General features: G+C 53.0%; 1 protein-coding gene and 1 long non-coding RNA gene across 5 annotated transcripts; one reads left to right on the top strand and one right to left on the bottom strand.

Annotated features, from left to right (window-relative positions):
- Nucleotides 1-5396: 5396 nt before the first annotated feature.
- Nucleotides 5397-12925, bottom strand: LOC128848377 (uncharacterized). Its single transcript, XR_008447018.1, has 2 exons — nt 12072-12925; nt 5397-6145 (listed from the first exon to the last, which is right to left on the bottom strand). It is a non-coding gene; the product is annotated as an uncharacterized LOC128848377 (long non-coding RNA).
- Nucleotides 6257-12454, top strand: LOC128848327 (zinc finger protein 2-like). 4 transcript variants are annotated; one of them, XR_008447006.1, is made up of 4 exons: nt 6257-7606; nt 8183-8309; nt 10055-10204; nt 10561-12454. XR_008447006.1 is itself a non-coding variant. In XM_054048294.1 (4 exons), the coding sequence occupies exons 1-4, from the start codon at nt 7583-7585 to the stop codon at nt 11238-11240; spliced, it is 948 nt and encodes a 315-aa protein (XP_053904269.1). In that variant the 5' UTR covers nt 6257-7582; the 3' UTR covers nt 11241-12454. The 4 variants fall into 4 exon arrangements, 3 of the variants coding, with proteins under 3 accessions (XP_053904269.1, XP_053904268.1, XP_053904270.1); XM_054048294.1 differs by having other exon boundaries at nt 10088-10204; XM_054048293.1 differs by having other exon boundaries at nt 10088-10204; nt 10525-12454.
- Nucleotides 12926-23310: the final 10385 nt, after the last annotated feature.

The raw sequence follows: 23310 nt of genomic DNA, 5'->3' as shown, positions 1-23310 counted from the left end.
AAATACAATGGTTCAAGGGAGGACACTAGATTTGTTTATGGGTAAACTGATGACTCAAGGAATTTCTTTAGTCTAGACAATAGGAGCTGATCCCTTCTAACTATGGCTGGTGTTCCTTCGAGGGCTGACAATGAAATTGGGCTGCTTCAGTATTTTGGATATCAATCAAGGTTTCACTATTAGAATTGGTCTAACTGCTGAGCTAGGTGTGTGCAGCATAGGTTCATTAACATCTGGAGTACAGATCTCCCATGATGCCGTTGTTCCCTGCTTTTTTGGTCCCAGAGTTCTGTGCGGTTCTCTTTTTTCCCATTCTATCTGCTAATGCGATGTCTGGTTGTCCCATCTTTCATGCAGATGAGGATAGGGGAGTGGCCTCTGTTCTCCATTCTGTATGCTAATTGGGATGAGTGTGTCACATCTTTAATGCAGATGAGGATAGGGAAGTTGCCTGAAACTTGTCACCAGGGATCTAGGTGTGTTTCACACCACCATTTACTGCTCTATGCAAGTTTTTTCTCTGCTCAGTTTTGGTTCAAGCAGGGGGGGTGGGTGTCCTTTCATGAGTCAGACAGACTGGATACTGTGCCCTGGTTCCCCAAGAAGACAGGTATTATCTGTGACTGCAGAGGTCTTAACAGACCATTGAGCGTGAAATGATCTTTAACATTATGTTGTGACAACTTACATTAAAGAAATCCATTCCACCTTGGTTTAGGAGAGAGACCACTGATTGACCAATAAGAATCTGGTGTTGCAGATCGCCATAGTGCAATTATTTTTTCTTCTCCATTTTCAGTGCAGCTTTTATTTTGGTGAATTTTGCACACAGATGCAGGAATGTGGACTTGCGCATCCAAAAGTTCTGCAGCCACTGGTCATGAACCCAAGCCTTCATTGTTGCAGAAGATTTTTGCCCTTGGGAAGGCTGTAAGATGACACCATATAATACACTTACTGAATATTTGTGAATCAGCTTCTACACACAAGTAATGACATGTGAACATGGGACTGTAAGGGTTGGATTCACGGGCAAGATAAATGCAGCAAAAGGCAATCCTAAAATTTGTGAACTGTTATGAGACTTCACGTAGACAAACAGTGATAAGAGACTCTTTTAAATACTCAAAATGTGTGACGCAGAGTTTGATGGAATCTAGAGAAATTATTTCACTGCATCAAGTCTCCTGTAGCAGTAAAGTAGCACCGGGGCAGCAGGTTTTTATATTTTTTGGTGGCGTCCAGAAAAGGTCCAAGGGAGTTTTGCTGTGGGAGGGGGCTTGGGGTCAGTACTGGGTTTACAATGGTGCCAATGGCGCCGTGGCACCAGGCCCACCCTGGGAAGGGGCCCATTACAGATCCCTCTAACCCATCCACATAGCCAAGTCTGGCCCCTCGCCTGGGGCAGTCCAGCACACAGGCCTTGCTGTGTGAGCAGCTCTCAGCCAGCAGGTTCCACTCGCCTGTAGGGGGCCACGATGCGGGCTCGGCAGGGCTGCTGGCCACAGGGCCAATGGGTGTGGGTGGGCTGGGTGGGATCTCGGGAGTCACATCCCAGGGATCTGCCCCGCTCCCCAGCACTGCTCCAGTTCTGAGCTGTCTCCACTGCCTGGGACCTGTGGGGCCCCACCTGCCTCCCCGGGGGAAGAGCCACCTGGGACTGGTGCAGAGGCTGGGCCAGTCTCAGCCAGTCACAGGGGACAGTGCGGGGGGGGCTCAGCTGGGTCCTGCCAGGGCTGTGGGTCCTGAGGGAGCCTGGCCCAGGTAGGCTCTGCTCCTGTTCCAGCCTGGCTAATTGCACCACTCCCAAGGGGCCGGAGTTATCCTGCCCCAGGACCAGCTCTGGCTGCACTGCTGGCTCAGCCTGGCAGACACAGTCACATCCCATCAGGGCTGGCTGTTGTGGCCGGGGGTTAGGGTGTGGGAGAGTAGGTCTCTCATGGGTCTGGGGGGTGCTGGGTGGGGGGGGAGGTGGGGAGATCTGTGTGTGTCAGGGTGCTGGGAAGTGTGGGGGGTCTGTGGGCACACTGTGAAGTTGTGGTGGTGGGGCAGTGGGGGGCACTGGGCAGTGAGGGGATCTGTGGGGGGGCTCTGGGCAGGGAGGTGCAGGGTGCTGTGCAGTTGTGGCAGGGCTGTGGGGGGTGTTCTGAGTGGGTGGGGGAGTGGTCTGTGGGAGGGCACTAGGCATGGGGGTTTGTGGGGGTGTCTGGGTGGTGTGGCACTGGGTGTAGGGAGTCAGAGGGGTGCTGGGTGGGGGGGGTAGCATGGTGCAGCATGGGCCTGCCCCCAAGGGGAAGAAGCACGATGGCAGCGCAGGGCTGGGCTGGCCAGTGTGCGTCTGGCAGCTTCCGGTTTGTAAACAGTGCCCTTGTACCGGGCTGGGTGGAGCAGGGCTATCCCTGCCGTGTCATGACCCATCTCCCATTGCCCCCGGCCAGCTCCTCGCTCTGAGGACTCTGCCCCCCTGCCCCATGTCCCCATTTCCCCCATGGGGGCCCACAAATATGTTTAGCACCAGGCCCACAAAAGGTTAATCCGGCCCTTTTTGGGGTGCAGGCTCTGGGATGGAGTTAGGTGCAGGAGGGTTGCAGTCTATGGGGAGTTTGAGTGAGGGGTGCAGGCTCTGACCTGGGGCAGGGGATTGGGGTACAGGAGGGGGTGCAGACATGTGGGCTCTGGGAGGGAGTTAGCAACGCAGCACGTTATATAAGAGAAAGGAGCTGCAGTGATTTCATATAGACACAGAAACTAATAGAAGACTCTTTTACATATTCAAAATGTGAGATGCAGAGTTAGAGGGAGGGAGGGGGTGTCTGTACAATATTTCACAGCATTCAGTCTCCTGGTTGGAGCAGTAACGTAGCCCTGCAACACTTGTATACCATACAGAGGAGCTACGGTGTCTAAGCTTTGACAGTCTAGGAATTGGGCTGCCTGTGCCTTTAAGAACCCAGCCCCAGGCACCCACCCTCTGCTCCGGAGCTGACAAGCAGCGTCCTGTGAGCAGAACGAAAACAGCCTCTGCACCCCCCACACCCCTAGATTTACAAGCACAGCAGGTGGCTCATCCCTCGGGGTCACTGCTCCCCCCGCACGGGGTCTGGCAGCATCTCCCCCCAGGGTTAACCCCGGCTCCCACCCCCCACCCCCGATTTTTCCCCTTCAGCCCCTCTCCTGCCACTACCTACAGTAGCTTGATCCCCCCCGACAGTAAATTTCTGCCCCCTGCTCAGACCCTGACAGCCCCTTCCCCCCACTGCGATTTGCTCCCCTTAATCCTTTCAAACCCCTCCAGAGAGGGCAGTAGCAACAGCGAAGGTTACTGGGCATGCTCAGTTCGGGTGAGCAAGCTCAGTGCACCCATAGTAGGGAATTGGGAGGGGGAGCTGTTTGTGCCATTACCGGCATCAGGAAGTGAATCGCACTCGCTGCAGTGACTGGGGCGCTGTGGGGAGCCCGGGCTCCTTGCAAGATCTTCGAGCTCTGGTGGCTGCTGCTGGGTCCCCGGAGTCCTGGCTGCAGCTGGGAGACTCCAGCAGTAACATTCCCGCTGCTCCCCAGGAGCCTCTCCCGGTGCAGAGACCCCAGCCTGGCCAGGACCCCCCCTTCCCGGGCCCCAGCCCCTGCTCCCAGGGAGGGCAGAGACCTGCCCATCCCCTCAGGGAGCGGTGCCGCCTGGGCTGCAGGGGGGAGGATTTGGCCCAGGCTGCTCCCAGCGGAGCTGGCTGCGATTCCTGTCCCCGTGCCCAGGAAAGCTGCCGCCAGCTCCCATTGTCTGCAGGGCGGGTGAAGCCAGCGCGCGCCCTGGGGAGAGCTGGGACAGCGATACGGGGACACAGCCGGAAGGGGGCTGAAGAGGGACAGGGGGCTCTGAGTGCCAGAGGGCATTGAGGGGTGATGGTGAACAGAGATGTGAGAGGAGACGGGGGACGGGCAGGGATGTGCGAAGGGGCGGGGGGAACGGGAATGCAGGGGGCCGGATGGGGCCATGGGGATGTGGGGCTGCTCAAGGGACGCTGAGGGATAGGGTTACCATACGTCCTCTTTTTCCCGGACATGTCCGGCTTTTCGGCACTCAAACCCCCGTCCGGGGGGAATTGCCAAAAAGCCGAACACGTCCGGGAAAATGGCGGCTCTGCTCCTCCCCTGACTCTTCGGCTCTGTTTAAGAGCCGAGTTGCCCGAGCGCTATGGGCTTCAGGCAGCCCCCTTGCCTCCGGACCCCGCCGCTGGCCGGGCACTTCCCCTCCCGGGCTCCGTCGGCGCAGGGTCCGGAGGCATGGGGGCTGCCCGAAGCTGGTAGCGCTGGGGCAGCTCGGCTCTTAAACTGTGCCGAAGAATCAGGGGAGGAGCAGAGCCTCCAGCCGCGGCGGCTCTGCTCCTCCTCGACTCTTCGGCTCTGTTTAAGAGCCGAGCGCTACGGGCTTTGGGCAGCCCCCATACCTCCGGACCCTGCGCCGCCGGAGCCCAGAAGGGGAAGTGCCCAGCTGGGGGCGCAGGGTTCGGAGGCAAGGGGGCTGCCCGAAGCCCAAGCGCTACCGGCTTCACGGTTTGCCGGGCAGCCTCCAGACCCTGCGCCCCGGGCTGGGCGCGTCCCCTCCCAGGCTCCGGCTGCGCTGGGGAAGCGCCGGCCGGGGGCGCAGGGTCTGGGGGCTGCCTGGCAAACCGTGAAGCTGGTAGCGCTAGGGCAGCCCTTTCCACGTGGCTGGGAGTGGGAGGGAGGAGGAGGCGGAGTTAGGGCGGGGAAGGGGCGGAGCTGGGGTGGGGAAATGGGCGGGGCCCGGGCCCGTGGAGGGTCCTCCTTTTTTATTGGTTAGATATGGTAACCCTACTGAGGGAATACCCAGAGGGCAGGGAGAGAATTGTGGGGCTCAGGGGAATACAGCTGGAATAGAGAGAAACTGAGTGGGGAGAGAAAGGGATGTGTGTGGGGAGGGGGACCGAGGGGAACCTGGAGGGAGAATATGAGAGCAAGCGAGATTGGCTGGGGAGGGGAGAACCAGAAGGTAGGAGAAGGGGGAGGGATGGTGAGAGATACAATGGCAGTTCCCCCAGCCCATGGGGGAGGAGAGGGGCAGGGGGCTACCCCACCCAGCAGGCAGTGGGGAATTTTTTCCCCTAGAAATGGTCAAACAAGCATTGGAGGTGGGAGGGCAGGGGACTTCCCACTAAGGGCTCAGAATTTATAGGGCAAATATTCCCCCCTCTCCCTCCTTCCCCCCACACATCCTGCTCCCAATTTAGTCTTTTTGGGTTTTATTTAAGACAGTCTCATTATTTGTGGGTCTGACTCCTGCATGTTAAATGTTTGGGGTTGACAGGACTGAACAGGGCCCTGCTCTGATTTCTGTGCAGGATTCTGTGTTAAACCAGAGTGACTGCTAGCAAGAGCAGGCAAGGAATCCAACTGGTATTTATTTTGGTTGGTTTAGTTCCATTCAATCTGTTCAGTTTCATTTCTGGTTCTAGCCACCTAAAGAAACACAAATAAAAGTTCAGATACCAGTTTAAATCCTATTTCAGGCTTAGTGGAGGTAAATTCAAAAAAGAGAGCTGCAACTTAAAATGTAAAATGTTTTGAATATTGGCTGTTTGTTTGTTTTCTACTTTACCATTACTTGAGTTTTCCTAGTGCTTTTGTGTTGTGAAATTAACAAGATTTTTTTTTTCATGCACAATTTGTTTGAGCAACCTAAAATAATGTCTTTGCTTGGCCATATTAGACCTCTGCAGTGAAAGGATACATCTGAGGCCTGGAATTTTTCTTTCAACACTCACTTGTGTTAGTGGAACTGCCAGTACAATTTTTGCTAGTTGATTCAGCTTGGGCATGACATTTTTCAGATGTTCCCAGTAGTCTGGTATGTTTTCTTTCTTATGGAGATGTGGCCCATCTGTGAATGAATCAGAAATTGGTCCATTCCTTTTTTAAGCTTTCCTTCATCCAGATATTGCTTCCTTTTTAGAGATTTCAAAAGCTTTCAGAAGATGTTCCAATTCATCTTTCAATTTCAGACGTGTCGGACATTCATTCTATGACATCTTTATTTCTGACTTCTGACTCAAACATTTCCATCTTCATTCATGTTGTGGTGTAATGAAATTTTGCCTTGACTTTATCCTCTGCTGACAGTGGGGGTTGATACCTAGGATCAAGATATACATATGAGAGAAACATATCTATCTGGGGTAGGGGTGGGGGATTGGAGGTGGGTATCAGACAGTGTCCTTGGGAGTGGGCCCTGTTGGCAGCTTCAGTGGGGAAGGGAGTTTGGAGCCTCAAGTGGAGCAACTGGAGGGAGAAGCTGCCCCAGGGGTTGGGGAGAGTGGGAGGAGGCCTGTCTAAGGGGAGAAGGTTGGGGAGCTATTATCTTTGTCCTTGGGCTTGAAGAGTTATTATGAACTTCAGGGCCCAGGGAGCATCCCCCCTCTTCTCTCCTCAGGGGGGGCATCTCAGAGATGGTTCCTCTACCTCTGGGCCCCCCTTCTGCCTTCCATGGTGTATAGGCAGCTCCTAAGCTTCCCCTCTCACTAACTGCACTTGTGGGCTGGCCCCCTTCTCTTCTCACTATCCTGGGGCTGGCCATTCTGGGAGCCATCGCCAGCCCATTGGCTAGTTTCTTTCTGCTCTTAAAATGAAAATAAGATCACTGTAGTTTTTTTAAATATATTGAGCTTAAAAAATGCTGAATATCTATTTTAACTGGTAATAGTCCCCCCCCCCACCTCCCTTTTTTTGTTCAGTTCAGTCAGTAAAACAAAATTATGGTTCAATTTTGGTTCCGGTTCCAGTATGAAATACTGGCCTGGGGACAATGTCAGGGGGGATCCCCTGTGACGGAGTAGGGAGTGGGGCGGATTGACCTGGGAATGTTGCATGGAACTTTTACTAGGACTGTCTGCATTGGTGATGGGATATCAGGGTGTGATTTCACTTGAGGGATGATACCTGAGCCCAGGAAGGGGGTTGGGGCCAGGTGACACCTTTGCCTGGGAACCAGGACAAAGGCTGGAGGAGAAGCCGGGGGGAGGCTGGGTGAGACTGCTGGAGGGGGTTTCAGTTGGGAGTTGACTGGGGAAATGGAGGGAGTCCCCAGGCTGGGGTCTAAGCTCCTGCCCCCCAGATGGACCTGACTGAGGGGGTCCTGTTGTCTACACCCTACAAGCTCTGATTTGGACTGTGTTCCTGTCATCTAATAAACCTTCTGTTTTACTGGCTGGCTGAGAGTCACGTAAATCGCAGGAAGTGGGGTGGTGCAGGGCCCTGACTCCTCCACACTCCGTGACACCCTCAAAGTGGCTCCTTTGATTCTGCTCTTTTCTAGGGTTTGACTGTGTTCCTGGGAGGGTTTAAAAGTGTCTCATGGGTTTAGTCCCAATGGGAGGGGTCAGGTGTTGTAATAATGTAACTGAGGGTTTTCCAAGGATAGCAGAGTGTCTGTCTGCAAGGAAAGAGCCTGGGAGGAATCAGGGTGTGAAATGGACTAACACTAATTCAGAAACCTCCCCAATTGCCCTTCTCACCCCAACAGGTTGCAGAATGTTTTGCTCCAGATCATCTTCCTAGGGGACGGGGCAGGGAAATGGCTGTGGTGGATCCAGCTCAGGTTGGGGATTTTGGGGGGAGCTGCTGGGAAGGATTGTTGTAGAGGGGGAGGGGCAGGAAATACACAGGGTGAGGCAGGGAGAGGGACAAGGTGTGATAATCCTGTTGGGACATGCTCAGTTTAGGGCCTGGTTTATGAACAGGCCCATTGGGGATGGGGTGAAAATTCCCCCATTTCTGAAACAGGAGACAGACCCCCTGGACAGGGCTGGGAAAACAGACCAGAGTGCTGGAGCCTGAACCCACTAGGCAGAGACTGTGGTGAAATATAAAGGGAAGGTGCTGGAATTCCTGTCCCTGTCCCCTGCATGGAGCTCTGCTTTCCACATCAGCCTGTGTCTAGTATGTGTGTGGTCAATGAAAAGACCCTGCCCTCTATCCTCTGCTGGGAGGGTCAAGGAGCTCTCACCTTCTCTGTGTTTCGTGGAGACTCATGGCCACTCTTGAGGGGGGTGGGGCTAGAATTCTGCTCCTCCAGGCCTCCCAGAGCTGTTGTATTTTGGTGCTATTTCCCCCATAAACAGTGGGATTGTGGCTGGGGCAGCAGGTACTGAGTGGGGAGCACTTGTTTTTTCAGATGCCAGTGACCTTCGAGGAGGTGGCTGCGTATTTCACCGAGAGGCAGGGGGCTCTGCTGGACCCCGGTCAGGGGGTCCTCTACAAGGATGTCATGCAGGAGAATTACGAGACTGTGACCTCACTGGGTAAGTATTCCTGTCCCCTCAAACTATTTTAAGCCAAGGGGGTCTGCATTTCTGCATCTGGTCAGGTTCTTTCCTCGTCAGTTAGATTAGAGGGAAATGGGTCTCATTGTCCACAGCTCCAGTTTGAGAGAGCCATTCGCCCCCATACACCCTCCAGCGGGATAGGGGAGTCATTAACCTAATGGACATGCTAGTTCATCTGCATCCCTCCAGCTTTCCCGTGGGCAGAAGCAGTGTGTTATGTTTGGGGAATTAATTCTTACTCACACACAGGATCTCTGTGCACCTCCCTTCCTGGGACTGGCTCCTGTGACACTCTATACCTTGGGAGGGCCCCCTATAGCCCCCATATTCCTCATCTGTATATAATTGTGATATTGCATAGAAAGCATGCCATGTGAGGTATTAGGGAAAAGGTTAAGATTGGCTTATGGTCACTGTTCTATCTAAATATGTGTATCTTTAGTGCATATGAAGTTATAAGACTGTGTTATACGGTTGTCACTAAAATATACTGTGGGTTTGGGAGTTGCTCAGATACTGGCTCTACAGAGACAATGAAAAGGGAGGTAACCAACACCCAGGTGGGTGCTATTGAGCAGAAATCACCAGCCATTGTCCAGCAAGGGAGTTACAATTCAGTGACTCACCTGCATGAAGCCACACCAGGGGGATTGCTCAGCCTGGCTCTGGAGACTCAGCAAAGCCCCCAGACATGCCTGGACTTGTGCTCCCCAACCACATGGCTCTGAGGGTATAAAACAGAACACAGGCCCAGCATGTGTCCACTTTCTCCTTCACCTTCCTACACTGCAAGCAGCAAGGACGCTGAAGACTTGAGACTCCAAATGAGGGAACTGTCCCAGATTTCAAAGGTGAAATCTATATACTATAGACTGCAGTATCCACTGGGGTGAGAGAAACTGCTTAATCTAGATGTTGCCAAGTCTTATAGGGTTGAAAGTTTAGACTGTGTGCTTATATTTTATTTCTTTTGGTAACTAACTCTGACTTTTTGCCTAGCACTTAATACTACTTAAAATCTGTCTTTTATAGTCAGTAAACTTGTTTAACTGTTTAACTTTACCAGTGAGTTTTCCTGAAGTGAATGGTAAATTGCTCTGGTATCAAAAGCTGGTGTATATCCACTTTCCATTGATGAAGTAGTGAACCAATTAATAAATTTAGATGGTATATTCCTAAGTTACAGTGTTGGGATCTGGGGTGATTTGGCTGTGGTGCCTCTCTCTGTGTGATTCATGAGTGGCACTGGGAGCATTCATGCAATTTAGCTGGGTGTGGAGGCTCCACATGTGGTTGTGCTGAGTGATCACAGCATGTGGAGGGGTTCCTGCTGGTCACTAGCAAGGCATTGTGAGAGACAGCCCAGGCTGGAGAGAGTTCAGGGAGGCACAGCGGTCCCACAGTCCCAGGCTACACCCTGGGGCGGGGGGGTGTGTGTCCCATCACAGCTCCATCTGTGGGGAGGGCTCTGGAGGTTTACACAGAGACAGGGGGTTAACACTAGAGCTGTGTGTGCCTCAGCAAGTCCCCCAGAGCACACAGATCCTGAACACTCCTAGTGAGGGTGTGACAACTTCCCCTCCACCAGCCATTGGTCTCTCCCAAGGGGGCTCAGTGACCATGTTTCCATCTGTTCAGACCCCCACAACCCCCCAAAAAATCATGGGCTCAGTTTAAACTCAATGTGTGTCCTTTGTGACAAATACTCCACTGATCCTCAGTGCACTCACATCATGCCTGATTTCACCCCCGAGGAGGACTCCCCATTCCCAAACCTGACCCGATCGCCCAGCTGGAAGCAGGGGAAGAGCCATGGGTCCCGGATCTCCAGGTCTCTGAGGAAAAGAAGATCCCAAGAGGCACCCACCCAGGTGAGAAGTCAGTGATATTGACACAAAAACTATATGGTAAGTGAAGGAAAAAGCTGAAAATCCCCAAAATGTGGTGTGAGCCCCCTCAGTTCTCCTCATCCCACCCAGGTCAGGTTGTGGTCAGTAGGTGTCATATCATCATGGCAGATACAGCTCATGGCTTCCCACCCACCCTGTTAGCTGTCAGGCATTTTCTCCCTGACTTCACTTCCCTGTGAGTGTTTGGATGGGATGTTGAGGCAGAATCCAATTTCTCAGGCTCCCCAACAGTTATTGTGTTGTGTTTTCCTTCTTTGTTATTCCCCTTTCTGCTAGCTCAGGCAATGACTCCTGCTGGGACTCTCTCCCTTCCTCAGCAGGTGATGAGACAATGAGTGAGAACGAGGAGGGAGATCTACAGCAGGAAGGACTTGAGCAAATGGAACTCCAGGGGACCTTCTTGAGAAAAGCTGGAGAGAAGTTCTCCCAGTGCTTGGAACAGAGAAAAGCCTGGAGTAATTGGCACAGGTCAGAAAGGAATCAGGGAAAATGCCAAAGGAAGAAAATGGAGGAATCCATTGAATGTGGGAGAGGAGGCAAGGATCCCAAGGAATCCGCAGCCCAGCAGACAAATCAGAAGGAGAAGAAACCATATACATGCTTGGACTGTGGGAAAAGCTTCAGTCAGCGCTCAATCCTTATAAGATATGGGAGAATCCACACAGAAAACTGTGAAAATGCCTCCGCTGTAGGAAAAGTTTGTCAGAACTCGCACCTTATTAGACATCAGACAATCCACATAAGAGAGAATCTGCATAAATACTTGAATGGTGGGAAAGGCTTCAATCCCAGGCCAAATCTTCCTAAACATCAGAATTCACAAGGGACAGAATCTATAAGTGCCTCAACTGTGGAAAAAGTTTCATTTGAATATCAAACCTTGCTTCACATTAGACGATCCACACAAGAGAGAGCCCATAAATATTTGGATTGTGGGAAAATCTTCAATAATTGCAGGGAAAGATTCAGTCTAAGCTCACACATTGTTCCCTCATGAGCTAATTCACAGAAGAAAGAGCTTGAATGTGGGGGTATCTTCTTTTGGTGCTCACACAGCATCAAGCATCAGCAAATCCAAACAGGGAGGAGCCCTCTCAGATGCCCTTAGCATGGAAATAGGTTCAGTTGGAGCTAACACCACATTGAACATCAGAGACTCCTCCACACAGGAGAGAAATTCTCTCAGTGCCCTGACGAGGGCTGGACGTAGTAAAAACTCCATTTCCTAATTCCCACATACATCAGTGACATTTGGCTCCTAGGTATCCAGCTGCCCATGTCTGGGGGCAGGTTCCAGCAGCAGCTAACCCTGATCTGATCAGCCGCTCCTCCCTGCTGATGGGCTTTCCTGCCTCCTGGTAACCTGCTGAGGAATGGGAGAGAGAAATTCCTCCAGAAGCCCCCTCTGCCTGGATGAAGTTCTCTTTCCTTTCCCTTCCCAGTCAGGATGCCCCTACCATAGAGACTAGGAAATGGATACTTGGGCAAGGCTCCACATTCACTCTGGACACCTGCCCCCACCCCCCATTTTCCAGTAGCCTATGGGTTGGGCTCCCCCACTTACCTGGAGCTAGTCCCTGCAGGGTGAGTTTCCTGAGTGCTGGCAACTCTTCCCCTCTCTAAATCCCCTAAGGTGCTGGGTTCTGGGAGATCAAATGTGAAGGGACCAGGAGGGATGGGTTTTGGGGAAGACAGTGGGTGACTGAATGGTTGGGTCTGGTGGATGTGGGGAGCATAGGGTACTCGGTGCTGGGGAAATCAAGTGTTAAGGATCGTGGGATAAGAGAGGAGAGTACAGGGAAGAGAGGTGCTGCCTCTTATCACTCACCCCTTCTGTATTCAGAAAGCTCCACTGAGGGGCTGATTTCCACAGGGACTTGTGGGAGGCTTTGGGATCCCACCTCTGCCTCCTCAGCATCAGCCTCCGAGGGTCCGTCTGTGTTGGGAAAGGTTGTGGAGATTAGCTAGCAAATCTCCCCTGAACTCCCCCTCCCCCCTGCACTTGTCCTAGTCTAGACTGACCCCAAACATCTTATATGTTCTCTTCCCCCCATTAGCAGAGTGATTCTTAGTCACTGAGTTCCCCCTTTGGGGAGAGATTGTCTCATTCCCACATAATCTCAAATTGCTCCAGGTTATGCAAAGAAAAAAAAATTACTTTTTGTACTCTGACTCCCTTAGAGACCAGAATTAAATAGATTCTAAATTTTGGAGCAGGGACAGGAAAATGTGGTGTTTAGGTTCTGTGTTATTTGAGAGTGATGGGGTGAATTGGAGGGATATCTCCTGGGATACTCATTTTTAAAGGCTGTTAGAGTTTGGGTAAGTTTTTCAAAAGCATATTTTCCAAAATGATGTAGGGTTGGGTTTTTAAAGGTATCAGGCACCTGACGATGCAGATAAGGGCCCAGTAGGGTGTTCAAAGCAAGCTAGGCACCAGGGGCTAGATCCAAAAAAAGATTTAGGTGCCTGGCCACTACTTTCACTTTAGGTACCTGAATCTGATGGTTAGATGCTGCCAATCCACAAACCACCACTCAGTGGCTGCCTAGCTGTGTAGGTGTCTAAAGCCCCTACACACCTAAATATCTGAAGTTGAAATCACCCCGATGCCTAACAATCTGCTATTGGGCATGCTCACTGCTGTTCAGCTGACCCTGGGGCTGGCCGTGGATCAGTGAGTGGCTGGCAGGAGGCACTCCGAAGGGGTGGAGAGGAGCGAGCTGTGGGGGCCTCGGGGGAGGGGGTGGAGTGGGGACAGGAAGAGGCGGAGTGAGGACTTGGCCTCAGGGGAGGAGGCTGAGCAGGAGCGGGGACTCGGGGTGGAGCTGGGGTGGAGCAGCCACTGGGAAAAATAAAATCAGCACCTGTGCTCCTGAATATGACCCCAGAAATGAGCCTCTCCCCAAGGACATCGTAACTTTACTAAAGTTAAAATAACAGCCCAGCTATGGGCAGCATGTGAACTGCCTGCTGGGGGAGGGCGGGCTGCGTGGCCCCAGTCTCTCCAGCCCCAGAGCGCCGGGAGGGCGGGTTGTGTGGCTAGAACCGGGGCCACTGCAAAGGTGGAGCCACAGAGGGGGCCTGTGCACTGTGTGTGGGCGGGGCCACACCTGGCTGTTTAGGGAGGCACCACCTCCCCCAGCCTATGATACCCACTGCCCATGAGCCCAGCCAGGAGAGAGCGAATATTCCTGCCATCTCTGTCAGAGGAGCCACTTTTGAGAGGTGGCCTGGGAGTGGGAGGAGCAGTGACTCCCAGCCCTAGGTCTGAGCAGTTAGGGGAGCCAGGATGGAGGGTCTTGGTACCTGAGGCTGTGCCCAGTGATCAGGCAATTGGCAAGGACAGCGCTGGGTGCAGAGTTACCGGGCAGCTCTGCAATCAGCTCCTGTGAGCCCCAAAGGAGTGTGTGAGAGTCAGGCCCCATTGACACTTCCCAGCAAGGAGGAGATTACACCGTGACCCACACAGCCACCAGGATCCCCCCCAACTGCCTCCCGCTCCTCCAATTCCTTCCTGCCCATCAAACATGGCCCTTCCAAGGATTCCCTCCCAGCTTAGTCCCCTTCCCCTTATTCCCTCCTACTTGTCCAAACTGCCTCCCATCCCAACTACGGAGCTGGGACCCGAGGCAATGCATGGTGGGGCATGTGGGGTCAAGTGTCCTGCAGATTGACCTGCTGGGGGGAAGGGAGAGGTTCTCTGTCCTCCCACGGCACCTGCCCCTGGCACACTGGGCCTGGGCGGGGAGCGGAGGAAACAGGACAGGCTGCTTCTCACACCGACCACTCAGGGTCACTGCTTTGGGCAGTGCAGGAGCTGTCTGAGAGAACCTGACTGGGGAGGCAGCAGGTCGCGCCCAGCGCAAGCCCGGCTGCTGGGGACAGGGCCCGAGGGAGCCAGAGCCCCTTGTCCTCCCAGCACGTTTCCAGCTTGCTCGCTGCCTGTCTCCAGCAGCAGGGCCCAGGCAGGGAGTGGGCTGCCACCTCCAGGGTCTCTCAGGGTACATCTACACTACAGGGGGGAGTCGATTTAAGATACGCAAATTCCCCCACTGCCCATTAATGACCAGTCTCAGAATTTCTCCATTCTCTTCTCCCCAATCCTCAGCCCCAGCAATCCCTGCCCTCTGCAGCCTCCTCCAGCACCACCCATCCCCCATCCATTGGCCCAAGGGAGGCCACTGCCCAACCCATGTCTCTCTCCTCCCTCGAGCTGCTGGGCACCTTGTCTCACTCACCACAATCCTCTCCACCCACAGCTGCTTTGGAGCAGGTTGACTCCAGCATGTCCTGCCCCATCTGCTATGCAGTGAGGAGACACTTTGAGCTAGAAAATTTGATAAAATGTTTCAGTCTGTGCTAAGGAGTTGCTGTTCTTAACAATTTTAAAGTAATAAAATACAAATGCAATTGAGTATTTCAGATAGTAGATTATGTCATAATCTGATATGACTCAATGTGATAGGACACCTCACTTTATGCACTGCTGCTCCTAGCGACCCTCCCAAATAGATCCTCCCGGCTTGCCATTCTCCACCCACCATGAGGTAGGCAGGAGAAAATTGTTTTCCTTATCTGGGAGAGGGAGAAACTCAGGCTGAAAAAGGTGAAGTGACTTGTCTTAGATCACACAGCCAGTCAGTGGCAGAGTTGGGAATAGGACCCAGGAGTTCTGACTAACCATCACATCTTGAATTTCATACATTGACTGATCAGAATAAAGTGCTCTCAAATGAGCTACAACCCACAATTGTTCACAGTAATTATTCAGCACATATTCTAGAAGATTAGAACAATACAGAGAATCATGAACTGCTCAGAGACAATTAATGGGGAGAAGCAGCAAGATTAATCCAATACGTGATCGGTTGTGACTTATTTGTCTGGTCTGAAAAGAGAACAAAACAATCTGAGATTCCTCCCTGTCAATAGCCCTCTGCTTGGCCAATCAGCATTGAGACTCTGAGAGGTGGGAGGCTGAGGGATCTCGCTGGATGTCCCAAAGGATGGCCCAGGTCTCCACCAGAGAGGAACACTCTCAGAGCACTATTCCAGCCCACATCTTTGTGAGGGCCTCCCACAATGAGAGCAACTCCCCTCCCCCCTCTCACACCCCTCCTTGGTGGAGGGAGGGAAGCAGGGAAAAGGGAAAAAAAGAAGCAAGCGAAGAAGAGGAAGGAGAGAGGGAAAGAGGAAAAGGGAAACCAAAAAGGACAAACTCCAATGTCCCCAGTGATTCTAAGGGACAAAGTCCTAGGTAGGAAATCAAATTCTGCCACCTTAACCTAGTGTTTTTTGTGCCTAGAATTCCTCCTGCACCAGGTGGATCAAACTGAACAGGTTCCAAACCTCTCTACAGTCCTGTATTGTAGACAGGCCCCAACTGTGTCTCAGTTTCCCACTCTGTAAAATGGGGATAATAAACAAAACCTTCATTATCTCTATTTTATAGTTGAGAAAACAGAGGCACACAGAGGTGAAGAGACTTCCTCCTCGTTACAAAGCCAGGAATAGAAAACTACTGGTCTTCTGATTGCCAGTCCGGGGCCCTAGCACTGATTGTCCTGGCCTCTCTGCTCTAACTTTAATCACAGCCCAGCTAAAGATTTTCTTCTTCTCCATGTCCCTTAACTCCACATCACTGCAGAAGAAGGATTTTCTGTTAGCCATCTGGCTCTAATGCATGTGGCTCTTATTCCAAAAGACATTCTCTAACTCAGTCACATGTTATGGATTTGATGGAGGAACCACTTGGTGACATTCTACGGCTTGTGTTATACTGCAGGTCACACTAGATGGACATAATGATCTTTTATTGGACCAACTTGTGTTGGTGAGAGAGACAAGCTTTCAAGCCACACAGAGCTCTTCAGGTCTGGGAAAGGTATGCTGCACTGTCACAGCTAAATGCCAGATGGGAACCGATTGGTTAGCATACGTAGTTAGTACATATTGTAAGGGATCATTCAAGGTAGAGTGGCTACAACTACAGTGCATGGATTCGGGACAGGCAGCTGTATTCCTTCCTTTAGCCAGAGGGGCAGGTTTAACCCCTGCATATGGACTTTACTTCGCCTTCCACAGATTCAAACACTGTTCATTGGTGCTCCACTGTATAAAATCTCCCCTGACAAGTCTGTCTGAATGGTCTCTCATCATTGGCAGTGCAAATAAGAGGCTCGGGGAGGCTAAGTCTCCCCAAAATAAAAGAGGCTGGGGCAAATGCTGGATGTGGTGCAGGTCACCTCCCTTTGGAGGGGTGCCGGCCAGCGGCCTTTGCGCCCTGGGACCAGGAGCACCGGAAGCTCCCTAGAATGGGGGGCACCACCACCTGGATTGTGGCTTTGCCCATGCTTCAGCTCTTCCCCCTAGGCCCCATCCCCACTGTGCCTCTGCCCCCAAGGCCCTGCCCTCACTCCGCCTCTTCCCACCACCACCCCACACCTCTTCTCCCGAGGCCCTGCCTTCACTCTACCTCAGCCAGGGGGTCATGGCCCCATCACTTTTTCCCTGGCTTAAGGGCGAGCGATGGGGGAGAGGGAAGGGGCAGAGATGAGTGAGCAGCGGGCGGGGCCTCGGGGGAAGAGGCAGAGCGGGGATCAAAAGAGGCGGACCGAGGGCTGGGTCTTGGGGGAGAAAGGCAGCGTAGGGGAAGGGTCTCTGGGCAGAGCAGGGGGCACTGGGTGCCCCCTGTTTAGGGAGCTTCCTGTGCTCCGGTGCACAAAGGCGGTGGGCTGGTACTCCTCCAAACGAAGTTGATCCATGCTGCATTGGCAGCCTTTTTTATTTTGGGGGAACAGCCTCCCCAAGCATCTTATACGCACTGCCCATGGTCTCTCTTACCTTCCCTCCAAGTGGTGCCCTCCCTGGGAGCAGGGTCTGGGGCCCGGGAAGGGGGGTCCTGGCCAGGCTGGGGTCTGTGCACTGGGAGAGGCTCCTGGGAGCAGCGGGAATGTCAGTGTTGGAGATTCACCTCTCCTGGCTGCAGCCAGGGCTTGGGGGTCCCAGTAGCAGCCGCCGGGGCTCGGGGATCTTGCAAGGAGTGCAGGCTCCCCTCAGCGCCCAAGTCACTGCAGCGAGAGCAATTCACTTCCTGCTGCCTGGACTGAGTGACCCCAGCGATCGCTCCCAGAGTCGCATCCCAGCTGCTCCTGGGTCCTAGCGATCAAGGGATTGCACTGCAGCCCCCCCTGCCCCAGACCCTGCCTCCTGGGTCCCCACGTTCCCTAAGCACGGGCAACTTCTCTCAGCATTAAGGGAGCATCGTGCAAAGAAGCCACTGTGTCAATGATGGGGATAAAAGAGACATCCAGATACCAGGCAAGAAGGAAAAGGGGGGGGGTTCTATGGAGACTGGGGATTGTTCCAGAGAGTCCCCAATATCAATGGGGACAAGGCTCCTGATCCTAGTGAGGCAGCCCAGAGATGCAGAGAATACGTTTCTCGGTGACACTGACCCTGTGTGTGAGTCACTCTGATCACAGACTGGCACAGGGAGCAGTTTGTCAGAGACGGTCTCTTGTCTCCACACCAGGCTCACTGGCTACTAGCCCTGGGCCTGAGCTACAAGTTCTGCACCCCTAACTCGGGCCATGTAGCTGTCAGTGCTTTGCCACCAGGTTCCTCTGGTTATTTGCAGGGCTGGATTAACCCATCCCTGGGCTCTAGGCAACCCCCTCCCATGTCTGCCCCCTGCCAGTCCCCCGCTATCCCCCTCCTGGCTCCTTTCCCCATGTGGGCACTAACTGCCTTTCCCCATGCTGCGCCTGGATGTTGGCGGTGAAGCACCAGCTGGCCTGGTTCCAGTGCTGCTGCTCTGAGCACTCTGGATAGGCCCCAGTGTCCCAGCCCCATTATGATGGTGGAGGGAGGGAGCTGAGTGAGTGGCATTGTGCCATGTCAGTTGCAATAACAAATTTGGCCTTGTCCCTCCATTTCTCCCCCCCATGAAATGGGGCACAGGCTTAGAACAAACCTGAGTGGGCAGTGGGACAGCCACATGCAAGACAGGCCAGGGAAAACTTAGTTTGAAAAGCACCTGAGGGATTTAGGCACCTGGGGGATTTTAACAGCAGAAATTTAGGTGAATAGGATCCTTAGACACCTTCAAAGTTAGGCAGCAGCTGGCAGGGGGAGGGAGGAGGGGTTAGAATATTCAAGCCTGCCTGTAAAGGCCTATATACTTAGGGTTACCATCTGTCCGTATTTCCCCGGACATGTCCGGCTTTTGCATCTTTAAATAGCTGTCTGGGAGGAATTGTTAACAAGGTTAAAAGGTCCGGGATTTTTTCTCCTTCCCTCCCTCCCTCCCTCCCGTCCATGTAGAGTGCGGCCTCGCTGATTGGGCGGCTGGGCCTGATTGAGCCGCTCCCATTGGCCTCCAGTAGCCAGAGGCCCTCCCCTGCTCCCCCCCTCTTCCTCCCCTGCTGCCTGCAGCCCAGAGTAACAACAAAAACATTCCCCCCCCTGCAGCGTGTTTTGCCTACACGTGGAGCCAGCAGGCATGGGCATGGTAGGAGTCCCGGCGCGCAGTCAGGGAGCAGGGGGAAGGTTGTGGGTCAGGAGTCCTGTCAGGGGGCGGGGGTGTGGAGAGGGATCAGAGCAGTCAGGACAGGGAGCAGGGGGGAGGGTTGGATTGGTTCTGGGGGTCCTGTCAGGGGGCGGGGAGTGGTTGGATGGGGCGTGGGAGTCCCGGGGACCTGTCTGGAGGTGGAGGTGTGACTATGGGGTGGAGGGGCGGCGGGTTATATTCTTTTGTGGTGCCTGAGCTCCAGCAATATCAAGGGCCAGGGGCCCTGCTCCAGTAGGGTTACCATACATCCGGATTTTCCCGGACATGTCCGGCTTTTTGGTCCTCAAATCCCCGTCCGGGAGGTATTTCCAAAAAGCAGGACATGTCCAGGAAAATAGGGAGGCATGGTAAGGGGACCGCCCCCTCCCCAGGCTCCAACTTTCCGGAGCCAGGCGGCGGCTGTTCGTTCTCCCCAGCTGGGCAGCCGGACTCGGGAGCAGCCGCTGCTGCAGCTCCCACTGCCGCGGGGGGAAGCGCCAAGCATGTGGCGCTCTGCGGCTGCGGCTCTGGCGCCCGGGGCGTGAACCCCCTGAGCCCAGGCCTGCTGCGGGGACCCAGCTGGTGCAATCCTGCGGGCGGCCCCGGAATGGGGGCAGCAGGCCGCAGCCCCCCCATCCTGGTCGGGTCCCACAGGGGAACAAACGGGGCTGGGCTGCCGATGCCTCCGCCCCAGGGGTGCTGCAGGATTGCAGCACCAGCAGGGCAGCCAGCCCAGACGTGACTGGCCAAAGGCTGGGCGCAGCGTGCGCACTGCTGGGTCCCCGCAACAGGCCTGGGCTTGGGGGGTTTGGGCCCGGGCGCCAGAGCCACAGCTGCCGAGCGCCATGGCTGCTTCCTCCCCGCATGGCAGTGGGAGCTGCAGCAGTGGCTGCTCCCGAGTCCGGCTGCCCAGGTGGGGAGAATGAACAGCCACCGGCTGGCCCCGCGGGCCACCCCCCTACTCTCCCTCCAGGTACCGCCTGAGTCCTGCCTGCTTGGGGCCAGGCCAGACTCACACTCACCCCGTCCCTGCACTCCCGCGCCTCCCTCCGGCGTTTGCGGAGGGAGGAGGAATGGTGGGGGGGAGTTGGCTTTTTGGTTTTTGTTTTTTGCTCTGCCGAGGTTCCCCCTCCTCCCTGGGGGTGGAGTTGGGGTGGGGGAAGGGGCGGAGTTGGGGCGGGGCCGGGGTGGGGGTGGAGTTGGGGCGGGGGTGGTAGGGGGGGAGTTGGGGCGGGGCCGGGCCCCCCTGGAGTGCCCTTTTTTTGCAGGATTGAAATATGGTAACCCTATATATACTTTAAGAACTTGGGTGTATTTTTATCACTTAGCTAGTTACAGGGATATAAAAACAAAGAATCAAAATCACAGTCTGCCTATGTATGGGCCTTCTCTCACTAGGATAGTCTGAGGCCTTGTTCTTAGGCTAAGGCCTTTGGCTAAGCAGCAGGGGCAGCCATAAACTGGAAAGTATACAGTCACATCCTCACATCCCAAACCAGTCACATTGAAATAAGGTGGTATTAGGCTGTTAGGAAGACGATCCTGTCCTCATAGTGCCCATCACCACCAGATAAAGAAACAGATCTTATGATGGTTAAAAAAAACCTTAGTTTAATAGCATCCTGTCTTGCAAGAAATCACTTAGCAATGGTTGTGGTTGTGAAACCCTCATTTCTGTATTGTTTTATCTTTATGGCCCCCACTTTTCTATTATTAATCTGTTTGGTTCTCTAATTGTTTCTGTCTGCTGTATAACTAATTTTGCTAGGTGTAAGTTAATTAGGGTAGTGGGATATAATTGGTTAGAGAAGTATGTTACAATATGTTAGGATTGGTTAGTTAAATTTCAGTAAAATGATTGGTTAAGGTATATCTGAGACTATTACTATATAAACTGGGGTCAAACAGGAAGTGGGGGAAGGGAAATTGGAATCATGTTTGCTAAGGGGGGGAACGGGAACAGAAAATAGGGAACAGGGAACAGAGACACAGGCAAGGCTCTGCGGCGTCAGAGCTGGGAGGGGGGACATGGTGTAATGCTCTGCAGCATCAGAGCTGGGAAGGGGGACGCGGGGTAAATGCCCTGTGACATCAGAGCTGGGAACGGAACACTGGGGAACAGACTCTATCGGCATATGGAGATAAGTCCGACTGGTGTGAATGGCTTCAAAATATGCTTTCTTGGAAATGAACCCCAATAAACATTGCATAGTCTGCGCTTCGAGACTTCTGATCTTCTGCTTTCTATGTGACAAGAACTGGGTGAGAGGGTGAAGGGAAAGCTCTCTAACGGGGTTTGAGTATCAGTGTCATTTAAATGTCAGATTCAGGTACCTAACGTGAAAGTAGCAGCTGGGAACCTAAATCTTTTTGGGGCTGTAGCCCCTGGTGCCTAACCTGCTTTGGAAACCCCACTAGGCCTCCATTTGGTTCATCCAGTGCCTAATACCTTTAAAAATCCAACCCTAAGTCATTTTTGAAAAAATGCTTTTGAAAAACGTACCCAAAACCTAATGGGCTTTAAAAATCAGTTTAATATAATCTGGATCCATAAACACTAAAATACCTTCATCAGAACAGTATGGGGCTTTGAATGGTATCACTCCATGGCAGCATCTGACAGTCGGTGCTAAATGCCTGAACATACCCAATGTTAATGATTATTGCTAAAGCCAGTAACAGATTGACTTTTCTCAGAAAATGTGTTCAACACTCTAGGAGCAAGTGCTGTAATTGTGGAGAACAATCTGTGTTTGTCACACACAACTGGAATTAATTTGCAAACTAGATACCATAGATTAAGCCTGAATAAAGACTGGGAGTAGTTGGGTCATTACAAAACCTAAACTTAATTTCCCCAATACTAATTTCTCCCTACTGTTACTCACACCTTCTTGTCAACTGTTTGTAATGGGCCACTCTCTTACCACTTCAAAAGTTTTTTTTCCTCCTTTGGTATCCTGCTATTCATTGTTTTATCTTGTTAGACTGACCTAATACTTGGTAAAGCAACCCCCGTCCTTTCATGTATTTATACCTGCTCCTGTATCTATTACTTCATACATCTGATGAAATGGGGTCTACCCCACGAAAGCTTATGCCCAAATAAATTTGTTAGTCTTTAAGGTGCCATAAGGACTCCTCGTTTTTTTTGCTGATATGGACTAACACGGCTACCACTGAAACCTGACAACAGAAGTTGAATACTTGCTTTAGGTGCAGAGCCTCATTCTGTCAGCAATCGGGAGATGCTGCCCCCTCCCCATATCATTCCTCTTGGGGCATCACTCATAGCCCTTTAGATTTCAGGGTCACTCCTCACATTTATAAAATCATTACGTTGGCTATTCTGCATATTGAGACTGTAAACTCTTTTCCTTGGGAGCTCTCTCTCACGACGGGTATATACAGCACCTAGCACAATATAGACTTTGACTTCAGTGGAGCTTCTGGCTGCTGCTGTATTACAAATAACCATGGTGTTCACTAAGGGTAGGTCTACACTTACCTCCAGGTCCGGCGGTAAGCAATCAATCTTCTGGGATTGATTTATCGTGTCTTGTCTAGATGCGATAAATCGATCCCGGATCGATCCCGGAAGTGCTCACCGTCAACGCAGGTACTCCAGCTTGGCGAGAGGAGTACGCGGCATCGATGGGGGAGCCTGCCTGCTGCGTCTGGACCCGCGGTAAGTTCGAACTAAGGTACTTCGAATTCACCTACGAATTTGCGTACCTTAGTTCGAAGTGGGGGTTAGTGTGGATCAGGCCTAAGATACAATTATTTTGTAACCAGAGAAGAATGAATTTTGGGAAAGTTGTGGTATGAGGAACAGGCCGAGTATCAACAGAGAGAGACTCCCAAACCTAGCAATCTATACTTCCAGTCCTGCAAAATCTTAGTCACATGTTTAATTGTACTACTGCCAATAGCCCCACTGATTTAAATGGGTCTGAGCTAGAATTAGGCAGGTGGTAAGGTTGAACGAGGTGGGGTCTTGGTCAGAAACACAGCTCAGAGATCAGAATCACTTTAGCCATATTAGATAGATAGATAATATGGCTAAAGTGATTCTGATATATATAAATATCAGGGGTTCTCAGCTCAGCTGTGTGCTAAAGGCCGCCTACGTGCCCGGGGTCCTGGGTTCCCAGCTGCCCAGCATGGGGGTGTCCGAGCTGCCCCACTGCCCAGTGCAGAGGGGTCAGGGTCGGGGCTGCTGGCCTGCCCTGGGGAGTGAGAGTCTGGGGTCAGGGCTGCTGGCGGGCCCCACAGGGTCTGCGGTCTGGGGCTTCCGGCAGGCCGCAGGGGGTCCAGGACTCCTGGCCAGCCCTGCAGGATCGGGACCCAGCGCAGCCACCCAGCACTGCAAGCTCCAAGCACCAGGGCAACTGGCCCACCCAGTGTGGCGGGGGTTGGGGCAGCCATCTGGCCCCATGGGTTCTGAGGAAGCTGGTTGGCCCCGTGGAGTCCATGGCAGGAAGCCAGCCACCCCAGCGCAGCGAGGGCGGGG

The sequence above is a fragment of the Malaclemys terrapin genome, chromosome 13 (genome assembly GCF_027887155.1).
Source record: "Malaclemys terrapin pileata isolate rMalTer1 chromosome 13, rMalTer1.hap1, whole genome shotgun sequence".
NCBI lineage: Eukaryota > Metazoa > Chordata > Testudines > Emydidae > Malaclemys > Malaclemys terrapin.
The sequence above is the reverse complement of the archived record's forward strand: the minus strand, read 5'-3'. Positions and strand labels throughout refer to the sequence as shown.

Bases quoted from the DNA above. Each gene is read 5' to 3' on its own strand.
- LOC128848327 (XM_054048293.1), top strand. From the start codon at position 7,583: ATGGCTGTGGTGGATCCAGCTCAG. The intron at 7,607-8,182 runs GTTGGGGATTTT...TTGTTTTTTCAG, and splicing joins CTGTGGTGGATCCAGCTCAG to ATGCCAGTGACCTTCGAGGA. The intron at 10,205-10,524 runs GTGAGAAGTCAG...CTGCTAGCTCAG, and splicing joins CCCAAGAGGCACCCACCCAG to GCAATGACTCCTGCTGGGAC.